Below are 20,898 nucleotides of genomic sequence, written 5' to 3'. Positions count from 1 at the left end.
GAACTCGGCACCAACTGCAACACTTGATGGGAGTAGTAATGTAATCAGAATTTAATCTCTTACATGCTGTGGCATACATTTGCCATGGAAAAGAGACGAGGCGCAACGATGGGGGCGGGTGAGGCTTATCAATGCGCAGGCACCCAGCGCCAGCTCGTAGGGCTGCCACTGAAACGCTTGGCTCCGTTCAGGCGTGGACCGGTCATGGTGGAATTAAACACTGCCGCCCATAAGCATACTCACGACTCTTGCCAGCCTGTACTCGACATCGCTCCTGTCGTCCAGCATCGCAACCAGCCTCTACCAAACTACGAGCATCTGCCCCCTCAAACGGCCCGTTCCCCGCGCTACGGACGCCCACAAGACAGCTGACGATTCGCTCGGGAGCTGGCACAGCAAGCACAGGGACCGCTGCCCACGCTTCACACACGGAGCAACCTCTGGCGGGCGCATGCGATCACATCCCGAGGATCAAGGCATCTAGTTCGCTGCTACTGCTGCCACTCGCGCGCGGGCTCGATTGCAAAAATCCGACCTCAGCTCAGCGGCCCTGGTCATGCTGCCCGCGCAACCTCATCAGGTAGCCTCGTGAATGACGACTTCGACTGCACCACCCCCCATCGCGCCTCCTTAGGCTTCTCCGCCAGCCCACGTCGCCATGTCGTACTACGGGAACGGCCAGAACTACTACAACCCCAATATACCGCACTCGAGCGCAGGCGGCGCGACGGGCCATGGGGATCCTCAGGCAAATGGAGGAGCTGCGGGCTACGCGTACCCCCCGCCAGCCCGGCGCGACAGCTATACTACGCGCCAGAACGACGAGCTCTTCATGGGCGAGACCAACTCCCCGCAGTTGAACCAGGCCCCGTTGTCTCCCACGGCGGGCGGATACAACAGCAGCAGCTATGGATACCCTCCGCAATCGCAGCAGCAGTACAACCCCCAGCACTACAATTCTCAACCCATACCTCTGCCCAATCCCCAGCAGTATGGCGGCGTCAACAGGACGTTTGCTCCCCCCGCGCTGTCACAACACCAGCCATATGTTCCAGCTGCCTATGCGGACACCAGCCTGGGCAGGACCAATACAGTCAGCCATCCCTATGGCTTCTCGCCCACCTCGCCCACCGTTTCCTACCCGTCGCCCAATGTCTACCAGAGTTCGCAATTCGGGCGAACATCTTCTGTTCAGGGTCAGGGCAGAGTAGCTTACACCCCTCCTGCCCCACCACCCCTCCCTGCGCTTCCAGGGAGCGCCCAGTCGCCAACAGAGGATTGGGGTAGCTATCCGGGTCGTCAGCCTTCGAATGCTTCGTCCCAATCCTACTATCAACCCACAACCGCCTCGCACGCCCCGCTTCCTTCCCCACCTGCATACGACAACGGCTACGGCTCGCAACAGCGCGTTGACAGGTTTTCCTCCGTCTCGAGCCAACATTCAAACACGCTCCCTCCAACACCAGAGGTGCCTCCTCATGGCTCGCCGCAGCGAACAAACACCGTCTCCTCTCGACCGCTCCCCCCGCCTCCACACGAATCTGACAGCGACGACTACTTCCCGACGCAGAATGGGTCTCCGTATAATCAAGACGAGCTGTTCAATGATGTCATGACCATGACGGCAGGGGGGCGCCAGCCATCCATCCAAGTGCAACAACCGAACGGCGGCCAATACTATCCCGATAGTCTGGATCGACAGCCAACAGGGAGGAACGGAGACCGCGTTAATGGCGACCGACTTGCGCCATCATTCCCTGCTCGCGATACGTATACTAGCGATGAGAGTGATGTCGAGGCAGCCGCTGGCTTGGCTGCACTTCGAATGGCAGAAGAACAGGAAGAGGCGGACGAGGCCCGCAGGCGTAGTGGAGGAACTGGTCTCTTCAGCAACTATACCAGCTTACAATCTCCGCATCAATCTGCCGGAGCTAGTCGGCCGGCAGAGGAAAGTGCAAGCGATAGCGATTATGTTGGTGCAGGCGTCGACGTGAGTGGGTTTGGAGGCAACTTTATGCCCTCGTTCAACTACGGCGGAGATCCAAGTCAGCTAGCATCAGGCGGCAGTGGCCCATCGACCTCGGGCTCGCAGCGGCGTTCAGAACCTGCCAGCGACCAGTACGACCCGATCCATCCCTTCCCATCATTCTCCAGTAATGCTCGTGTCGATACATTTGGGACCGGGGGCTTGGAAGAGCCGAGCGCGCGGCGGCGAAGCTACGACGAAGGCGACGAAGCCACTCTCATGGACAGCGCATCCGCCATGTCTGGTTCAACTCTTTCGGGGCCGCTGTCTGCAATGCCTGGCGAGCCAGCAGACATGTTCTTCCACCCTGGTATCTCCAACCGGCCTCTGCCTCCTCCCCCAGCGAATGCAAATGCGAGCGCGAACCGGCGATTGAACCACCAGAGCACGGGCTCAACCGGTTCTGGTTCTTATGAGTATTGGCGCAATGCTCCATCATCACGTGGCTCTTACCCCGTTGATCCCAATGCTAGCCAGATGATATCACCAACCGGGGTCGCTGTTCCTCGCTCGACCTCTTTACTCCAACACAGCAACGCACCCGCAGCAATACCGCTTCCGAGATCAAAGACCGACGCCGAGCAAGGGCACAGGGCACGACAGGCTGCTAATCGTAACACCTTCTATGGTGCTGCTGTGGATAGCGATGGAAACACTCTAACCCCTGGTAGTGCGGATGGCGTGGCCATCGATCTCCCTACTCTTCCAACTGGCAAGCGCTTCAATCCGGCCAAACTCTCCACCAACGACTTCAAGAAGTGCACCGAGCCATGGGCGCTCAGCTCAATCATCACTTGGCTCAAGTCTATGACAGAAGGCGAAAATGATCTCAAGGAAGGGCCCATCCAAGAAGGGCTGATCGCCCTCTTCACCCACAAGGTACCAACAATGAACATTGCGGATGCCGAGACCTTGAGTAGTCGGGTGGTGGCCGAAATGTATAAGGCAGGGACGCTAGTGCATGAGGAGGAATGGTTGAAATTCTCATCAGCAAGCATGACTGGTGTCATCTTCCAACTCACCGGAGCGGGATGTTACGCGCCAATGCTCCACACACACGCAAGTCCTGGTCGATGCTACTCGCATCATTGCCAACGGACGCTGAAAAAGATTGATCTCAACTCGCCATCGGCCGCTTCTCAGTCGGAGGACTGGGCTACCTTCTACAAGCTGAAGAAGGAAGACGTTGAGAAAGCAAACAAAAAGGAAATTGAGCGTCAAAACATTCTCCATGAAATCGTTCAGGGAGAAGATAACTATATGGAGCGACTCGATGTTCTGCGCCGTCTCTACCGTGACCGCTTGGTAGCAGCACAACCTCCAGTCATTCCTCCCAAGAAGCTCAATAAATTCATCAACGATGTCTTCAGCAAGGTGGACGCAGTCCGAAAAGCAAACGAGGACCATCTCTTGCCCCAGATCAAGTACAGACAGCAAGAGCAGGGACCTTGGATTGTCGGATTCAGTGACATCTTCAGGGAATGGATTCGGAAAGCCAAGCAAGCATATATCGAGTATGCTGCAGCATTTCCTTACGCAAGTTTCCTAGTCCGCCAGGAGGCGGATAGGAACATGCTCTTCCGTACTTTCCTAGATGAAGCTCGAACAAACAAGCTGTCCAACAAGCTCAGTTGGGACACGTACCTCAAGGGGCCTATTGATAGGTTGCAGCGCTACGGTCTTCTCATCGATACAGTGCTTAAGAATTCAACTGTGGACAACGAGGAGAAACGCAACCTGCAGATTGCGAAAGGGGAGATCAAAGCTGTGACTCTGGAGTGTGACAGTCGGGTTGCCGAGATGAGTCGGAAGGTTAGCCTCACGGATCTACAAGCGAAGCTCATCTTACGACCGGGTATGCAACGCGTAGAACTCAATTTGGACCACCTAGGACGAGAGCTTATCTACCGGGGCGACCTACAAAGAATGGGAGGCAGTCGATTCAACTGGCTCGAAACGCATGCACTACTGTTCGACCATTACCTTGTACTTGCGAAGACGGTATCGTACCGAGAAGCGGATGGTGTTACCAAGTCAGAAAAATATGACGTTTCCAGGTTACCGATTCCCATGGATCTCCTTGTCCTGGAGAGCGAAGATGACGATCCCGTTGTGCGCTCTACCATGAAGGGTATATCCACGGTCACCACAGTGGCTGGTAGGGTAGCGGGCTCTGGAGGGCGACCTGGCAACAGCCCTGTTCCCGGCGCCTTGGTACACACCACCACCTCCAACTCCCTAGGGTCAACCAATACCAACGGTTCTGGCAAAACGCTAGTCAACACAAATACAGTGGAGACTAACAAGGACGAGAAGATTTTGTATCCGTTCAGAGTAAAGCATCTAGGCAAAGAGACTTACACGCTATACGCCCCGTCAGCACAGAATAGAGCTGAATGGTGCGACAAGCTCATCATCGCAAAGACACGGCATGCTACAGCCTTGTTTGCGCAAAACGCCGAACCGTTCCGGCTACGAGTCATGGCTGATGCTGCTTTCGCATACGATAGCGCAATGCCATCGCAAAAGGCCATCACGATCAAGGGTACGCCACTTGATCGGTCAGTAGAAGAAGTCGAGAAGATGTTTGTCAATGTGGGCCGTCCAGTACCAGTTTGCCGAGCCCGCGTAAATTGTGCAACGGCCTTCAACCAGCCTTATGGCAAGTACATGGTAGCCGTTGGTACTGACATTGGTGTCTATGTCTCAGAGTTCGACAATCCCCGGGGTTGGTCAAAGGTACGCGCATAGAATCCTAGGGTATGCCATTGGCCAATTTCAGCTGACGATATCAGGCCATTCAAGTACCCAGAGTAACACAGATCGCGGTCCTCGAGCAATTCAGCTTAATGCTGCTCATAACCGACAAGTCTTTGGTTGCTTACCATCTAGATTCTGTCTGCCCTGTCAGTGGTGTCCCTCCCACGAACGATTCCGCTCGAAGAGCACCCCAAAAGCTGTCAGGTGCGCGCGATATCGGCTTCTTCGCAACTGGTGTCATGAAAGACAGGACGCTCGTCTTCTACAAGAAGCGTGACGGCATTTCATCCACCTTCAAGGTCCTCGAGCCTGTCTACCAAAAGTCGACCGAGAAGAAGTCGAGGTTATGGAAGTCAGGCCGCACAGAATTCTTCCGGGAATTCGATGAATTCTACATCCCAGCAGACTGCTTCACAATCAACCTCTTCCACTCGTCTCTAGCTGTCTCTACAGCGAAGGGCTTCGAAGTGCTCACTCTAGACAAGAAGCACCCCTGGTCAGTCCCTGATTTGAAGCAACCCCATGTCGCCACTATCGCTTCGCGCCTGCAAAACCAAGACCCACTGGGCATGTTCCGCCTCAGCGACCAAGAGTTCCTCCTTTGTTACGAAGAATGCGCCGTCTATATCAATAAGAACGGCGACATCAGCCGCTCCGTCATCATGGAGTTTGTCGGCAAGGCCAAGTCTGCGGCCACATACGGGCCATATGTTCTTCTGTTCGATCCAGACTTTGTGGAGATTCGGAATGCGCAGAATGGAAGGCTGAGGCAGGTTATTGCGGGTAGGGATGTTAAGTGTTTGGATGATGGTTTAGGCGGAGGGGCTGATGGGAGGACAGTCAAGTTGAGTTTGCAGCATCCGCATCAGGAGAGGTGTCAAGTCGTCGTTGAGCTTGTGCTTAATGAGGGACAGAAGGAGTGATGTACAGATTGTCAAAAAACCTAGCGACTAGTGAACTGTGCCGCATCGAGGCAACTGCAGGAGCAGCCAGCATATACGCGCTATGTACAGAGGGCGGGAGTACGGGAGTTTGGGGCGCTTGGGTAAGGGACAGTTCTAGTTCGAGCCCGCCCCCTTGGATTTTCGTATCTTGGGGTTTGATAGGGGACTTGTGATGAACCTGGGTTGGGTGGGCGGCGCTTCTGCATATTCTTAGCGCGAGGATACCTTGTCTTTTTTTCTTCTGGAGCTTCTTGCGTCCTTATTCAAGGGAATGCAATGTAGGGTTGGTTTAATGTCTAGCTCAAAGTTTTACATGGCGAATGCTCAATGTGTTGCTACCTATGTTATTACTCGCTCGGTCCACCTTTCACAGCCTATACTACACCTCTCTGCACCCTTGCTCCACACCAAATCGCCAGACAAACCCTCACGTTCTAGAGTCCGCAAGCCCATCCTACCAACATCTCCACGGGACTATCTGCAGCATCTGCTTTCCGCCGTTCATATGCCGCTGCCCAGACTGCCGTCTGGCGTTCCGTCCGATAAACCTTCCGACGCTGCTCGGCCAGCAACGGCCCAATGGCCTCTACCCGCAGGGTAACACCGATAGCGTCATGGCATCACGGTACCCATGTCCGACGAGGGGTCTTAGCGCCTTGTGCAATGCGAGGAAGCGCGCTAGAAGCCGACTAGAACATTACGTTGAGATGTCGTCCCCAGCACGCGGCTTGAGTTTACCCCAGGATGCAGCTGGAAAGGTGCATCGCGCTATTCAGTACCCTAGTCGGCTCGGAGGCGTCATCTCGAGCAGGTGAGGAGATGGATCAACATGCGCGGTACTAAAGGCCGAAGGGTGGCGGGAAGGATTTGGTTCTGCTCTACGTTGTATGCTGTTTGCGATTAAGTTGGGAGATGGTGGTATTTCATGAGGTTGAGCGAATTTACTGTTGCTGATCACACTATTCACAAATGTCTCATTTGGAAGAGCTTTTATCCCGTAGAGAATACTGCATTGCACCCTGGGTGTTTCGCTTCATCCCAGTGCTTACAACACTGTTTAAGCTTAGGGTCACGCTCGGCCACCTTGAACTCCAGGGCTGCTACAGGAGCCTCAACAATCTTTCATGTCATCATGCTCAATGATCCAAGCGCCCTACATCGTCTGCACGCCATCGTTTGCACCGGCGCTTGGCGAGATCGTGGTCTACCAGAAGCCGACTTTGGCGCAGCCCAGAGCTCTCTTGGTTGCTCGGCACCCAGTCTCGGGCCTCTAAGATCGCCTTGACTTGGCTTGTTACCCGTCTTTACGAGTTTACGAGTGAATGATCTTTGTGTGTAACCGCACGTCAGAGATCAGCGATCAATCGCGGGGGTGCAGCTTTTGGACTTGGCCTACGACCGACGGCCTCCTGCACTCCGCGGCTCCCGAACTTAGAGATTTTCGCCGCTAGTTCTTCTCCACGGGGGTAGTTTCGTGGAGATTGCTATGGGGCCCCAGTATGCGGAAGGATTTGTCTGTCATGAGGCTCAACAGCGAAGTGGATCTGTCCGGGGAGGGCGTGTTGGTTCTCATGTTGCACCCAACAGTGCGCGATTGGCTGCTAGCGAGCATTCCCATGGCGCACGGCAACACTCTCGGCAAGAATCTGCAGACCACAAAAGGGCCGTGGAGCACCCAGCCTACCAGGACCGCATTTCGAGAGCGAGCTTGCGAAAGTCCCGGGGGCGTAGTGCATGGCTCGGCGCGTTAGCGAGGGCATGAAGCAACCATCAAGCCTACCCCAGCTTGCATGGCCGGCTGCGCTCAAACAACGCCAGCAATGGACCACCGATGTACCACCGACTTACTGAGTCTGGATGGCGCCAGTCCTGTCGTGATGCGTATCCCGACTATCATATTAGGAACATGGGACGAGTTTATATATTAGGACGCGGACCCCTCCCCCATTGATGCTCATCAGTTCGGTTCTCCAGCTTTCAAGCGCATCTGGGATCCACCTTTATACAAACGTCATTTCTTGATCTCCGGATCACCTTTATTTACCTTTACCTGAATCGTGCCTGTCGTATCGGCCAATCCTGGTATTCGTTTTCCATCATGAAGCTCTTCGGCGGCTCCCAAGAGCCCACGTTGGAACAGGTCCACGAGCAGCAGGGCCGTCGTCCTTCAGTGGCTGAAGTAGTCGAGCAGCAGGTTCGACGAAAGAGCGTTGACAATCGCGTCGTCACTGGTGCCAGCGCCCTTACCACGCGCCAATCCATCGTCCCGGTTGTCCTGGTCACCATTCTCTTTTTCATGTGGGGTTTCGCCTACGGCCTTCTCGATGTCTTGAACTCTCGCTTCCAGATTGCTCTGCATATCACTCAGGGCGAATCATCTGGTCTTCAGGCGTCTTACTTTGGGTATGTTGAAGTCATTCACGGGGTGATGAAATGTCTACTAACCCATTCAGTGCTTACTTCATTGGCCCTCTCACCTACTCTGGCTGGTTCCTTCGCAAGTTTGGATACCGTTATACGTTCATGCTCGGCCTCTCCATCTACTGCGTTGGTGCTTTGATGTTTTGGCCATCAGCGGTCAAGCGAAGCTTCGGCGGCTTCTGTGGCGCCATGTTCCTTGCAGGCTCCGGATTATCGACTCTCGAGACTAGTGCGAACCCATATATCGCCGTATGGTTCGTTAGATGCCTCTGGTCTTGTTGTATAACTATTGACATTTTATAGTGGTCCCCCAAAATGGTCCGAATTCCGTCTTGAGCTATCCCAGTCTGTCCAGGCTGTTGGATCCGTCGTAGCGCCTGTCCTTGCTGGCCAGGTCATCTTCAAGAACGTTGGAGCAGATGGTCGCTCTCTGGAGAGTGTGCAATATGTCTACCTTGGAATTGCTGCATTCGTGGGGATCCTCGCCGTGGTCTTCTATTTTGCCCCTATCCCCGAAATCTCCGACGCCGACATGGCCGATCAAGCTGAGATGACTACCGCTGCGACCGGCTACGTCGATAAGCCCATGAAGAAGCAGTACACTCTTTTCTGGGGTGTTGCCGCTCAGTTTTCCTACGTCGGTGCCCAAGTTGGTGTGGCTGCTTACTTCATCAACTACTTCACCGAGGCTAGGCCCGATTTGAACATCACAGAAGGCCACAGGCAAGGTGCCAATTTCTATGCCATCGCTCAAGGTCTTTTCGCTATCGGTCGTTTCGCCGCTGCAGGTCTTATGTACTATGGCGGAAAACCCCGCTACGTCCTTCTGGCCTTCCAAACCCTCATCATGGTCTTCATCTCAGCGGCCATTGGCACCGACACTGGCCACGGCAAAAAGCCCAACTGGGGCGGCCTCTCCATGCTCATGATTACCTTGTTCTTCGAGTCGTAAGTTGGAAATCGTTCTTTATCTTATGCCATCTTCCTAGGCTTTCATTCGACTGCGTTCGCGAAACCTCATGCTAGCTGCGTAAAATAGAGATACTCGCATCCTTTCGAACACCTACTAACAACCGCCCAGATGTATCTTTCCCATAATCTTCGCTTTAACACGTAAGTCAATCGATGTCTCAAGTTGTGTTGTGCAAAGCTAATTTTGGTATAGTGAGAGGTCTCGGTCGCCATACCAAGCGCGGTGCTTCTTACCTCGTCTCCTCCGTCTGCGGCGGCGCCGTTGTCCCTGTCATCCTCGGCAACGTCGCTGATAGAATCGGTACCCGCAAGGCCATGTGCATTCCCCTCGTTTTCTTCTTCATCGCTTGGAGTTACCCGATCTACCTTAATCTCGTCAAGGGCAAGGAGCTTGATGCGTATAGCGAGAGCCATGTTGGTGTGCAGGAGGGTGCAGTAGACTTTGATTCCATTGTTGCCAACAAGGATCTTGAGGCTTCTCACTATGAGAAGAAGTGAAGTGGTGCTTGTTTAAGAGGTGTTCACGAGGACTGTGCAAGACGAACTGATGATACCTGGTGGATACAAGGGCGTTTTGGTGAGACCTTTCTTGGCTGGGAAAGAGTTGTATATACCACGGCTGCTTTTTGCACATATATTCCTGTTTTAGTATCATTACGAATACAACGTGGCCCCCTTGGCCTTAACTCAATCAGCAGTCTCCTAGACTAGCCAGGAGGCCTTTGGCACCTTTTACAATTACTAGCTCCGCCCTTATAACACACCTAGATGTGCCTCAAACCATCCTACCCACTTATGCTTGCAATACGTATATCAAACCGACCATGTCCTCTGACCTAGAGGGTTCAGTTACCACTCCGCCTCGACAGACGTTGTCATTGGACCAGGATATCTATCATTCAGAATCGTATCGCATTGTAATGCTCAAGAAGAGTTGGAATAGTAGGCTAAGCCCATATACCCTTCTGTCAATAACTATTACGTGACAGAAGCTGCCACGGTGGACTGGGACATGTTTAGAACAATATAGTCAGATATTGTAAGTAGCAAACATCAAGGCATGTCTAGGTGCGTTATAAGGGCGGAGCTAGTAGTTGTTAAAAGTGCTAAATGCCTCCTGGCTAGTCTATGAGGCAGTTGTCTGTTCATTTAATGATCACATTAATACCCCTACTTATAGGAAGCACACGCGCTTGGGCTCGTGGTTAGCGGGAAGGCAACGTCAGTGCGCACGTACTTGTACATTGCTATATACTACAGAGGTAGCCATTAGGAGCCATCAACTTTCACAGGACCAGCGATAGTTCAACTAGGGCGTAGGCGCTTTGAAAATCCTCTTAAGCGTGGAAGGTTGCGTTGTTGGCAAGAGGCGGGGCCGCAGGCAGGCAACAACAACATCGTGGGTGACTCTGGATGCCAAGCCCGCGCGTTTGCACCTTCACCTCACCCCAATAACCTGCCAACCGAAACATATATTACGATAAACTCGGGCGGTCTTTCCTTCAATCTCTCACTCACGATAGCTTAGCACGTCACCACGACCACACCCATCACCTAGTCCGTCACACAGACTGCTGGCTTTTTGTTCTGCTGCCTACAGCAGCAGCAGCAGCAGCAGCATCGCTGTTACGTGGCTAGAATCAGTTCTATGGTTCTGCGACCAAGTTTCTGCGTCGCGGTACTGTACCGTTTATTTTGTTGCAACACCGCTTTTACGATTTGCAGAGAGCTCTCCGAGCTTTACAACTTATTCTGCTCTCTCTCACAGAGGTACGTCGACCAAGGGCAATGATAGGCAATGTATTAACACTAGCAGCGGACTGCAGGGCAATGCTCGTAGACCTCGCGGTCACAGTCAATTACAAGACGAAGTTCTCGACAGTGAATACGAACCCGAGGAGTCGATCACCCCTTCTGGGCTTTCCGATCAAGGAAGCGACGAATTGTCACCCGACGATGAAATCCAGTCAACCACGCACAGGAAGAGAACCATGAAGCCGAATTCTAAGCCGGCGTGGGCGAAGAAGAAGATACGGCAACCAAATGAGAATATAGTGCCTAGGATCACTGCACCGATAGCAGACCCTTCACAACGACTACTTACAAATGTCAGGCGACTTGAGTCGTCTAAGGATACAAAGCTTCTCAATAAATGGCTGCATGCGCTTCCCCATCTGTCAGAGATCGAAACGGTAATACCGACCACAGACGCGCGTGTTGAAACCATTCACCTCACGCCTCTTGGTCAGGCCGACGACATGCCAGGCCGACAGTTTGCGTACAGTATCGAACTTGTCGATATTGAAGTTACTTGGGACCCTTCAGAGGGCGAAGATAGGGCTATCAGTTCACTCAGCGCCAAACAGCAAAGGGACGCACTCTCGAAATATCGCAAGATTATCAAAACCTGGAAGGTTTATGTCTGGAACACTGCACATGCGCCAGACAAGCAGAAGCACCTTCGAATATTCCCGGAGATCAAACCCATGAAGACAAAGGCATTCATGGGCTGGCAATCTAATATGAGGAAATACGCATCGAACCCTGATAGGAACCCACGAGAACCAGCCGATGGTGACAAATGGTTCCGCACCGGTGGTCCTCTGGACATCAACATATGCCCTACGATAATGGAGGCTTCCAAGGTCGCCACAGAGGCCTTTCGACTTCTTAATAAGTACCCTCTCGAAATTGCCGAGAGCGAATTTGTCGAGTATCAAGATCTCTTTGTCAATGTACGCTTCAGTACACGAGCCCTCATCGAGCTACAGGCTTTGCTTGTTTTGGACCATTTCGACTTTCGGATCATTCTGTATCCTTTCAGATTCCCGACGCAGAGAAACGGGTATTACTGTCTCCATCCTACACCTAACAATGGGTTGTCGGCGAAAAGAATTTCGGGCCGGCAACCGCTAAACTATCAGGTCGCCTTTCCAGCTTTCGCCTCAAATCCCATCGAAAATGGTCTTTGGCCCATCCTCCAGATCACAGACAATGTATTCACACAAGAGGATATAAGCGCTCTCCCAGAAGTATCTAAGTGGTGGGGGTTCAAGTATGGTGAGCCGACAAACAAGAAGTTAACCAAGGAGGAGAAGAGGATTTCCAAAGCGCCTACGCCCTAGTTGAGCTATCGCTGGTTCTGTGAAAGTACTTTGAGTGCGGGGATGTTTGTGATTACATTGATTCTTCCACGCTCAACACCATAGCGTCTTGCAATGTCAGATCCATACCTAAATAGACTCTACCAAACGCATTATGAGGCTGCTAGAAAGCTATTCGGTGTCGGCGACGTAGATGGAAAGGCTGATATTGGTAGCCTAGCTATTGGCTTATTGAAGGGAAAGAGGATTCGAAAATAGCGCGCCTGCGAAAGGGGCGTGTCGAGGGATAATGGGCATATCAAGGACATAACTCATGTACACGTTAGCTTCCATACACCACCATTTCTTAGACGCCACAAATACTGCGAGATCCCTAATCGTTGATCTGATACACGACTCGTTTCCCTAAGAAATCTAAGCGTGTAAACGCATATATTTACAATTTTATATCTAACCAGTGTAGCGGCCCGTTCTCTCTTACATAGTACTAAATTTGGATATAATTCACCACGTCTCCCACACCCCATCTGGAAGCACACTCCTCATGATCTTCCAATGACTGACAGCGCCCTCCTTGTGATACTTTACCAACTCGCCCACATCTGCATTACCCATGACTCTACCACCTTTCTCCGGGCGCACATATTTGTACTTGACCTCCAGTTCCTTTCTTGGCTGCAAGAAGTTTTGACGTGCGATACTCCCTAGGTAGTCTGCATTCGTAGTCTGCCTGAAGTTTACCGCCGACTTGCCCTTTCCGTGGTCGTTCTTCACACAGAACACGACCATGTTGATGAAATCTGGTTCGCCCTCTTTTGGCGTCTCCGGAGCGGGCGCGTCGCGGAATAGCCTGCAAGCTGGGAACACGGCATGAATGGTGTTCAATACGAGCTTTGTACTTCCCAGCGTTAGGTCTCCTGCATAATTGATTGCCACCACTCCATCGTCGGTCAATAAGTTGTACAAGCCTTTCATGAACTCTGTAGTGAAGAGATACACGGGTTCCGCGCCGCCGGTGAACACATCGTGGATTATGTAGTTGAAAGAGCCAGGGTTTGTAACGGACTTGGAGGAGACATAGGCGGTTGCATCGTCGATGACAGCTGTGTGATTGGGGCTGAGGTTGAAGTACTTCGTCGCGTAGTGGTGGACTACAGGATCTAGCTCTACAATCGTCGTATTGATGCCATGCCCGATCATAGCGTTAGGCGCTGTGCCGATACCGAGACCAATGACTAGGGCGGATTTCTGGCTGTCGTCGAGAAGGATGGGAGTGGAGGATTCAGCCGTGATAGGTGGCTCAATAAGACGCACGGCTTCGAGTAAAACGAAGACAGCGAAGATCGATTCTCGCTGTCGTTGGCCCTTTTTGTAGGCTTCGGGCGTAACAAGCCATTCGCCTCCTAACAATGAATGATCGCAACGAAGGAGGCGGAAAGCGTTATCAGCGTAGTTCTCCACGACTGAGATGTATCCAGTGATCGATTCCTGGCGGGCAAGGAGAGTGTAGTTTTGCGTTGATACCAAGGTAGAATTCGCCAATTGAAAAGCATGCTCTGAGAAATGGTGCGGATTTGCCCAGAGCGTGTGCAGAATTGCTGGGAAGGCGAGGAAGATTACGCGTGATGGTGTGACAAAGGCGGATGCGGATGCGAGTAGCATCTGCAGACCGACGCGTGTAAAGTACAGAGATGTTCCAACAAAGTTAGGAACCAGGGCGCTGCTGAGCTTGGCTACAGTCGATACCGTGAAATAAGTTGCTGTCGGCATCGCAATTTCCCCCAGGGAAGCCGGAAGATTGAACCGCTCCAAATCCACTGTATCCAGGAAATCGCCTGCCGCATACACGGCTAGAAAAAGCAACGGGAAATACGTGAAAGCCTCAATGATTAGCGGTCCATACTCAATTCCGAGCTTTGCACTATACGGAAATAGCAAGAACTGCAGAACTGGTGTCCAGTACGCAATTACAGCGATATAGTCGGCAACACTTGCGGAGACATAGCTCTTGAGTCCTCGGCGGCCGATTAAGGCGGCGACAGCGGTGAGAGTCATGGTCCGCTGGTGGTGTAGTGAGGCGGGGATGGATCCATACACAGGTGATAAGTTTAGTTGCGAGACTGGAGATGCAATGCCCGCGATAAGGAGTAGCGCTGCTGCGCGGCCGACATTTTTGAGGACCGTTGAAGGCGGGAGGTGTCGTGTTTGTTTCTCGGCTTCCTTCGCTGCCTTTGGCTTCTTTGGTGTTTTTTGTCTTGAGGACATGTTGGTGATGTCTACCAAGTCTATCTCTTGTGGTCTTAAAAAGAACTGAACAGTCGAAGTAAAAATAAGCCAACAAGAATTGTACAAGATGTATAAATGATGCGAAAAGACCAGGTAATGCGCAAATGGCCAAGATTTCCAAGCTCTTTCTCACGCTCTGCGGACCGCACTGCCGTAAATTATATTCGGCCTGCGAATAGTGATAACGCACAGAGACACCACAAAAGCAAGCAAGGTAGAAAAGAGAGAGGGAGCGACGACGAAATTAAACCAAGAGGCCAGCTATTCCTAGCCGATGTTTGATGCACGGATGAAACAGGCGATCATTTGAGGTGGAGTGCTTCTAGGCGGGCGCGTTTTGGGTATGGCGCGTGGCCCGAGTCGCTCGAGCTTGTGGCGTCATTATCAATACAGTCGACAAGTACCAGATTGCTCCCTCACTCTCCGTGCCGTCACCGCAAGTCGCTGAGCAGAAGCCTGGAGCTTGCCGAGCTGTCTGTATTCGTTCAATAGTATGCCCTACCTGACTGGATCACCCGTCATGGTGTCACTTGCTCTACGCGGCGCGCCGAACCGCGCGGATACCAATGGCGACGACGACGGCAACAAGACGATCCAGGCCAGCGAGGACGCATCCATGGACGACGCGGATATAGACGAAACTTTGCTCCGAGAGCAGCTGCGCGAACAAGAAGAGGATCGCGCCCGCAAACTAGTCGCAAAGAACCGCCGGAAACGCTACCTCGAGGTACATCCCGACTACCTGTCCGACGACTCGCTCGAACTCGCCGATCCCCTCCTCTATGACCGACTCATCCGCCGCTTCCAGACACACTCAGAGCGTGAAGCGGAAGGCCGTCTCAAAGGCTTCTCAGGCCAAATGGCCAACGACCTCTGGCGCGCCGAAGCCAAGAAAGATGCCCTAGCTCAGCCAGACCCCAACTCGCTTTTCACCTACAACAGAGGTCCACAGGGGGAGATTGTGGAAGATGAAAAGGATGACGTGGCCATGACCAAAGACGAGGGGAGGAAGTGGTGGGTGGACGAGATGACACAGAGGTTCCTGAGGGGAGGCGACGACGACTTTGACTATGGCAAAGTAGACAACAATCACATATACGACGACCCTGAGCAGGAGAGGGACCTACAAGAAGCATACTTTGAGAGCATGGAGTCAGACTTTGACTCCGATGGGGAGGGCAAAGAGAAGGTCTTGACCGGTGAGACTGGCATACAGGATTATTGAATGGGTTGCCGAAACTACTGTGACCGTACAGTAAGTAGTCACTTACGTGTCTATTAAGTTTCGAGCTACAGCACTAATAGCTCTTTAGTCTACAAGAAGTACTTGAACGTGATTGCGCGATCTCCAAGCTCTCCCAGCTCTTCAGGCGTATATCCGTTATGCGCACCCTCAGCCAACTGTCGCTCCCTCTTCGCATTGATCCTCTTGTAATTGAAGACCATTACGAGCAACGCGAGAATACCTGCCCCAATAAAGGCAAGCTCAAGAGCATGCCCAAGGATATAGTGTGGAGAATCTTTCGCTCGGTAGAAGTTGGAGGCCATGGCTAGGTAGCGTCAACAATTGCTCTAGCGTTGGGTGGACGCGAGACACTCACCTCCTGCAAGATTTCCGACGGCGATTTGAATCGCTTGACCAGTCGCACGTTTCGTCGAGCCAGCGAGATCTGTCATCGCGTTAGTATCGGGAAATCGCCTTCAAGATCCAACTTACTATTCGATAACCAAGTGATGTTGCCCGGAAATGCAGGATATAAAGCACAAGCGGCAATGAAGACGCCAGCATATACGAGACCTGGCACCGAACCGCCCGCGATACACATGACGAATCCCACTGCCATGATACACAGGCACACAAGGATGAAAGGATACCGCTTTCCAGCGCGGTCACTAAACCAAGCTACTACAATGGCGAGCACGGAAGCTGTGACGTAGATTGGCACCGTCAGGAGCTGCGCGGTCGAGCTTTTGTATCCAAGACCTCTGATGATGGAGGGTAGGAAGAGCGAAATGCCGTAGAGTGGGCACACAATCCCTATTCTCGTCAGTTTTGTACGGGAAAAGAGCGCGATCACAGGAACGGACCCCAATATACAAAGATATCCGTCCAAATCTGCCAATCCAGGAAAGCAGCTTTGACAAACTTCCACTGAAATGTATCATCCTGCGCAACTCTCATGCCGCCATCTGCCTCCTCTTTGTGTCCTTGGTACTTGAGTCGATACACGACAAACGCTCGCTCTTCCTCAGTCAAGAAACTCGCTGTTTCAGGGAAGTCAAACAGCGTAAAGAACGCGATAATTGCGACAATCACCGTCAATATACCTTCGAGGATAAAGATCCACCGCCAGCCAGCGAGGTTACCAACACCATCCATGTGCGCGATCCCGAAGGCGAGGAGGCCGCTGAAGGCTCCTGCTACCGAGGCGGCGCTGAAGAAAAGTGCTTGTCGGAACTGCGCTTCGTGGCGAGCGTACCCTAAATGTCGGCACAGAGTTAGTCAATGTTTAACATGCACTTCGTACATCGAAGTTACGTACACATTGTGATATAATACGCAACACCGGGAAACAGTCTGTTCACTATCAATATTTCCGAATGTCGCTTACGCCGCGCTTTTTGCGCCAAACCGACTTACCCAGCTTCGGTGACACCGAGAAAAATGCGCGCAGCGAGCAAGCCGTGGTAGGATTGTACAATGCCCATGAGCGTCATGACAATGCCCCATGCTACCATGATCGACGGGAGCCATATACTTGGTCTTAACTTCTTGAGTAACAAATTACTGGGTACTTCGAACGCCGCGTACGTGAAGAAAAATGCAGTTAGCACCCAATTGTACTGTGCAGGTGTCATCTTGAGGTCTTCAGTGAGCCCTTCGATCTTTGCTGTTGTAACAGTAAGTTCAATGAGCTTCTATATAAACTCAGATTACTCCTACCGTTACCAATGTTGCCGCGGTCGAGAAAGGAGAGGAGGTATAGCAGCGCGAGCATAGGAATCAATCTCAAGTCCATCTTGCGCAATATCTTCTTCTCGTCGAGATGCGCAAAAGATGCCATGGATACGCCTGGCGCGGTTGCGAGGGCGTCAATGCGCGCTATTTCCTCTGCTTTGTTTCTGGCAACATGGCTGCCGGCGACTGAGTGTTTGCGCAAGGGTTCGTCGTGGATGGGGATGTTGGTGAATGATGGGCTTCGGGGGGAGTTTGCGTTGCTGTCGCTGAAGCGGGAGTTGCGCTTTGTGGTGGGCTTTTCCTCCATGGCGATAGGAACTGCGGGGGTTGAGACGTAGGTGGAGATGAAGATGGCGATGAGGAGGGAAGGTCGTGCGTGGTGGTGTTGAAGATGTTGGAATCCACGATGACGATATGAAGACCGCTGATTCTATGTGTATGGTTCGGTGTGAAGCGCCGCGCACCTGGGTTCGTGCAACACCTTGGATATTTAGAAAATCCGGGGATCGTCGTTGAGCCTGCAAGGACTAAATCATCGCGGAATATACATTGGCTGCACATATAATCGTCTCCAACCCCATGGGCCGAGTCTTCTCCCACGGCAATACACTTCCAGTCCTGCCCACAACTCCACACATCAACATGCTCAGTGCAGTCAACAAATTTCTTCCTTCCAGCCGTCTCAACACGTCTGCTGTTCATCTGCTGGTTGGCCTTTGACCCTCTTCCGCCATTGACGCACGCCCGGAAAGCGCACTTGAGCGGACCACTCACAAGCCTCAACGACAAGCCTTTGACGCACGTCAAGACTTTTTACCCCAGGGAGCTTCTTTATCTCGCGGAAACGGATCCGGGGCATCTGGGGTAAGCGAGTTCGGTTCTGTGGGCGGCAATTGTTGTTCCTTTTGTGGCACGGTAGTGAAAGTTGTTGACCTCGGCAGTGAGTGTTCAGTCATCTGGTTCGGCTTGCCTGTTTTGGTACCCAGATGCAGAGGGGCGGAACGAATTCCGCATTTTGATATTCTGCGAGTAAGGCAACATGTGGACTGAGCTTTTGTTTGATTGTTTTCATGTTGAGAGAGAAGGGGTAGTAATATCTGAGATTGGAGAAGTGTGGAAGTTGGTGGTCTCACGGAGAAAGCGGAATTTCTTAGTTGCGAGCAAGGTCGGTTTAAGAGTAAGGGAGAGATGAAAATCAAATGAGGAAAGAGCGGGATGTACCAAGTAAGGTGTATAGCTTAACTTAGATGGCCACGCGTAAAGTTAGTTGTGGACTAGGTTGCCTCTAGTCTAGGCAGAGAGCAAGTGTAGATTACTGTCTAGTTTACGCGATTCAGTCATTCTCAAGTTAGGAAACACTGCCATCTTAGTATACTAGTGTTGAGATTGTGTGGGGATGGAAAGAAAGATACCCGGGAAATGTCTATTTCCTTGCTTTTGTACTAACGAAAGTCGCAATAATACATGCTTTTCCAAAATCCTAGTTATGTCATTCAAAGGTAGTTTGAACGGCCGTGGCTAGCAGCTACGGTCAGCTCAGTCAGCTTTCGGATCTAGGTTCGAGTGTTAATGCTAATGCTGTAGATGTTGGCTTTCAACTTTGAAACCTCTTTATCAAGGAGATCCAGGACATCTCACGGAAGGAGGATGATTTTCAAGGCCTGAATTTGATAGAGAAGTGTTGTACGCCCACTATATTGTTCTTGTTATCTCTATAACAAAACGCGCATCAAGAAAGAGGGTAACTGATGTGTGTAGGCGCAGTTCTAGGGTTAAGAGCGTAATGTCATTCAAAGAGAAGACACCTCAAGATAGGTAACTCCATATGACACTCTGAAGGTCTTCAGTATATTTTCGCAGGTAACTGACAGAGCACATGGATCATTGAAACCCTCCAGGCGTATTACTCATCTATCGCGAATACCCAAGATCGTAGCATGAAGTAGTCGTCTCAGCAAACCTCGACTCCGATCGCGGCGTCTACCCAGCACTCAATAATCCAAGCTCACAAGATCCAATAATCAGCACCCGAAAACCCTCTTCAACATTCCAAATATTCCACACCAAAACCCTCCTACTCCCTTCTTTTCTCACCCACATAGTTCCACAGCATACCACCGATATTAGTCAAGTCAACCTAGACCCCCACTCCAGCCCACAAAAGTAGTGCATGCAAGCGTTTCAGCCCTCTGCGTCTATACCCCATGCCCCAGTCAATAAGCAGCGAACACGGCATAAATAGGCAGAAAACAAGCTCCGGCAAGTCTCGCCTTGAGCGAAATAAGTCTTCTGGAGCTAAACCTTAATTCTCATGAGGGTGGAGAGGAAGGACACGTGGGGATGTCAGACGGTCAGACTGCGAGCATGGGCGAGGTGGGGCAGTATGTCGTGTAAGATTGTGTGAGAGTGGGGACGGATTGTGACTGGGAAAACAAAGGTCTAGATGATTTTAAAGGGTTGGTGGGAATAAGAAAGGTGAGGATGCGGGGAAAGGAGAAGACACGTTCGATCAAGTCGATTCATGTGATATCGAGGCATTTACGATTGTTGATAGTGACAAGATGATGTAGTGCGTTTGTTCATCGCACATGTTCGTCGAGCCATGGCTTTGGATCGATGTGTTCGTCAATCAGTCCCCAGTACCACTTCCTGGGGGCTCGAGTTAGAGAGTAAATCGGGCTTTGCAGCTCCTCCATCTACAGAACATCAACCCCCCCTTCCTTTTCGTCGCCCACTCCCTGACATCCAAGTCATATCCCTCAGCCAGTCAGCCCACCGCATACTCGGCCAACGGCAATGTTGAAGCCCGACACGCGCACACGGCACGGAAGATGGCGACAATGAGGCTGAATGTGTTTTCTTCTGTGGGGAGCAAGCAGCGGGGGACTTCACCGCTCTTTCTCTCATTCGCGAAGAGAGAGGGGTGGTCTTGTGATGTGGGCTTGCTTGCTTGATTTACCCCGCTTACTCTACGCAGGAGCAGCGAGAAGCGAGCATGGGCACGGGCAGCGTGGGGTGAATGCACATGTCGAATGCAGCATGCACGCGTAAGCTTGCTCACGGTCGCACTGCATGTTTTTTGAGAGGTTATCGTTATTAGGTTCTGGAGATGGACGACCTGTGCAAAACAAGCTGGAGTATGATTAATCAATCCTACGTGGGTTGATCTTAAAAAAGATGCCCCGCTTTCGATTGCCCTAACTAAAACATGCATCGACGTCAAATCCTGCCCTAAGAACGGGTCTGATCCACCCAGCATTCGTCATCTGTCCACGTTCGCAACCTCGCAGCACACGTTGTCGCAACGGAAACTCGGCTTCGCTCTTTTGCTCAATGCCAAAAGTAAGCCGTGCTGCTCCATGCTCAGATCCTCCAGGTCCCCCCGCAATCACATGCAGGCAGCGTCATGCCAACCTGGCCCCAACA

General features: G+C 51.9%; 5 protein-coding genes across 5 annotated transcripts; 3 read left to right on the top strand and 2 right to left on the bottom strand.

Annotated features, from left to right (window-relative positions):
* Positions 1–213: 213 nt before the first annotated feature.
* On the top strand, positions 214–6,132 carry K460DRAFT_399217 (Rho guanyl nucleotide exchange factor). Its single transcript, XM_040936232.1, has 2 exons — positions 214–4,765; positions 4,822–6,132. The coding sequence occupies exons 1-2, from the start codon at positions 659–661 to the stop codon at positions 5,707–5,709; spliced, it is 4,995 nt and encodes a 1,664-aa protein (XP_040782785.1). The 5' UTR covers positions 214–658; the 3' UTR covers positions 5,710–6,132.
* Positions 6,133–7,828: 1,696 nt separating this feature from the next.
* On the top strand, positions 7,829–9,797 carry K460DRAFT_322626 (L-fucose permease Glucose/galactose transporter-like protein; the record flags this gene model as incomplete). Its single annotated transcript, XM_040930524.1, has 5 exons — positions 7,829–8,133; positions 8,184–8,405; positions 8,455–9,099; positions 9,233–9,264; positions 9,317–9,797. 5 exons carry the CDS (start codon positions 7,829–7,831, stop codon positions 9,619–9,621), a joined length of 1,509 nt encoding a protein of 502 aa, XP_040782784.1. The 3' UTR covers positions 9,622–9,797.
* A 974-nt stretch (positions 9,798–10,771) lies between these two features.
* Positions 10,772–12,248, top strand: K460DRAFT_410821 (uncharacterized protein; the record flags this gene model as incomplete). The annotated part of the gene is made up of 2 exons (XM_040937420.1): positions 10,772–10,893; positions 10,940–12,248. The coding sequence occupies 2 exons, from the start codon at positions 10,772–10,774 to the stop codon at positions 12,246–12,248; spliced, it is 1,431 nt and encodes a 476-aa protein (XP_040782783.1).
* Positions 12,249–12,731: 483 nt separating this feature from the next.
* On the bottom strand, positions 12,732–14,492 carry K460DRAFT_381072 (uncharacterized protein; the record flags this gene model as incomplete). Its single annotated transcript, XM_040935318.1, has 1 exon — positions 12,732–14,492. One exon carries the CDS (start codon positions 14,490–14,492, stop codon positions 12,732–12,734), a length of 1,761 nt encoding a protein of 586 aa, XP_040782782.1.
* Positions 14,493–14,527: 35 nt separating this feature from the next.
* Positions 14,528–17,578, bottom strand: K460DRAFT_381077 (MFS general substrate transporter; the record flags this gene model as incomplete). Its single annotated transcript, XM_040935319.1, has 8 exons — positions 14,528–14,661; positions 15,905–16,063; positions 16,115–16,183; positions 16,231–16,551; positions 16,602–16,994; positions 17,057–17,091; positions 17,155–17,404; positions 17,458–17,578. The coding sequence occupies 8 exons, from the start codon at positions 17,576–17,578 to the stop codon at positions 14,528–14,530; spliced, it is 1,482 nt and encodes a 493-aa protein (XP_040782781.1).
* Positions 17,579–20,898: the final 3,320 nt, after the last annotated feature.

This window comes from Cucurbitaria berberidis (genome assembly GCF_010015615.1).
Source record: "Cucurbitaria berberidis CBS 394.84 unplaced genomic scaffold K460scaffold_7, whole genome shotgun sequence".
Taxonomy (NCBI): Eukaryota; Fungi; Ascomycota; class Dothideomycetes; order Pleosporales; family Cucurbitariaceae; genus Cucurbitaria; species Cucurbitaria berberidis.
The sequence above is the reverse complement of the archived record's forward strand: the minus strand, read 5'-3'. Positions and strand labels throughout refer to the sequence as shown.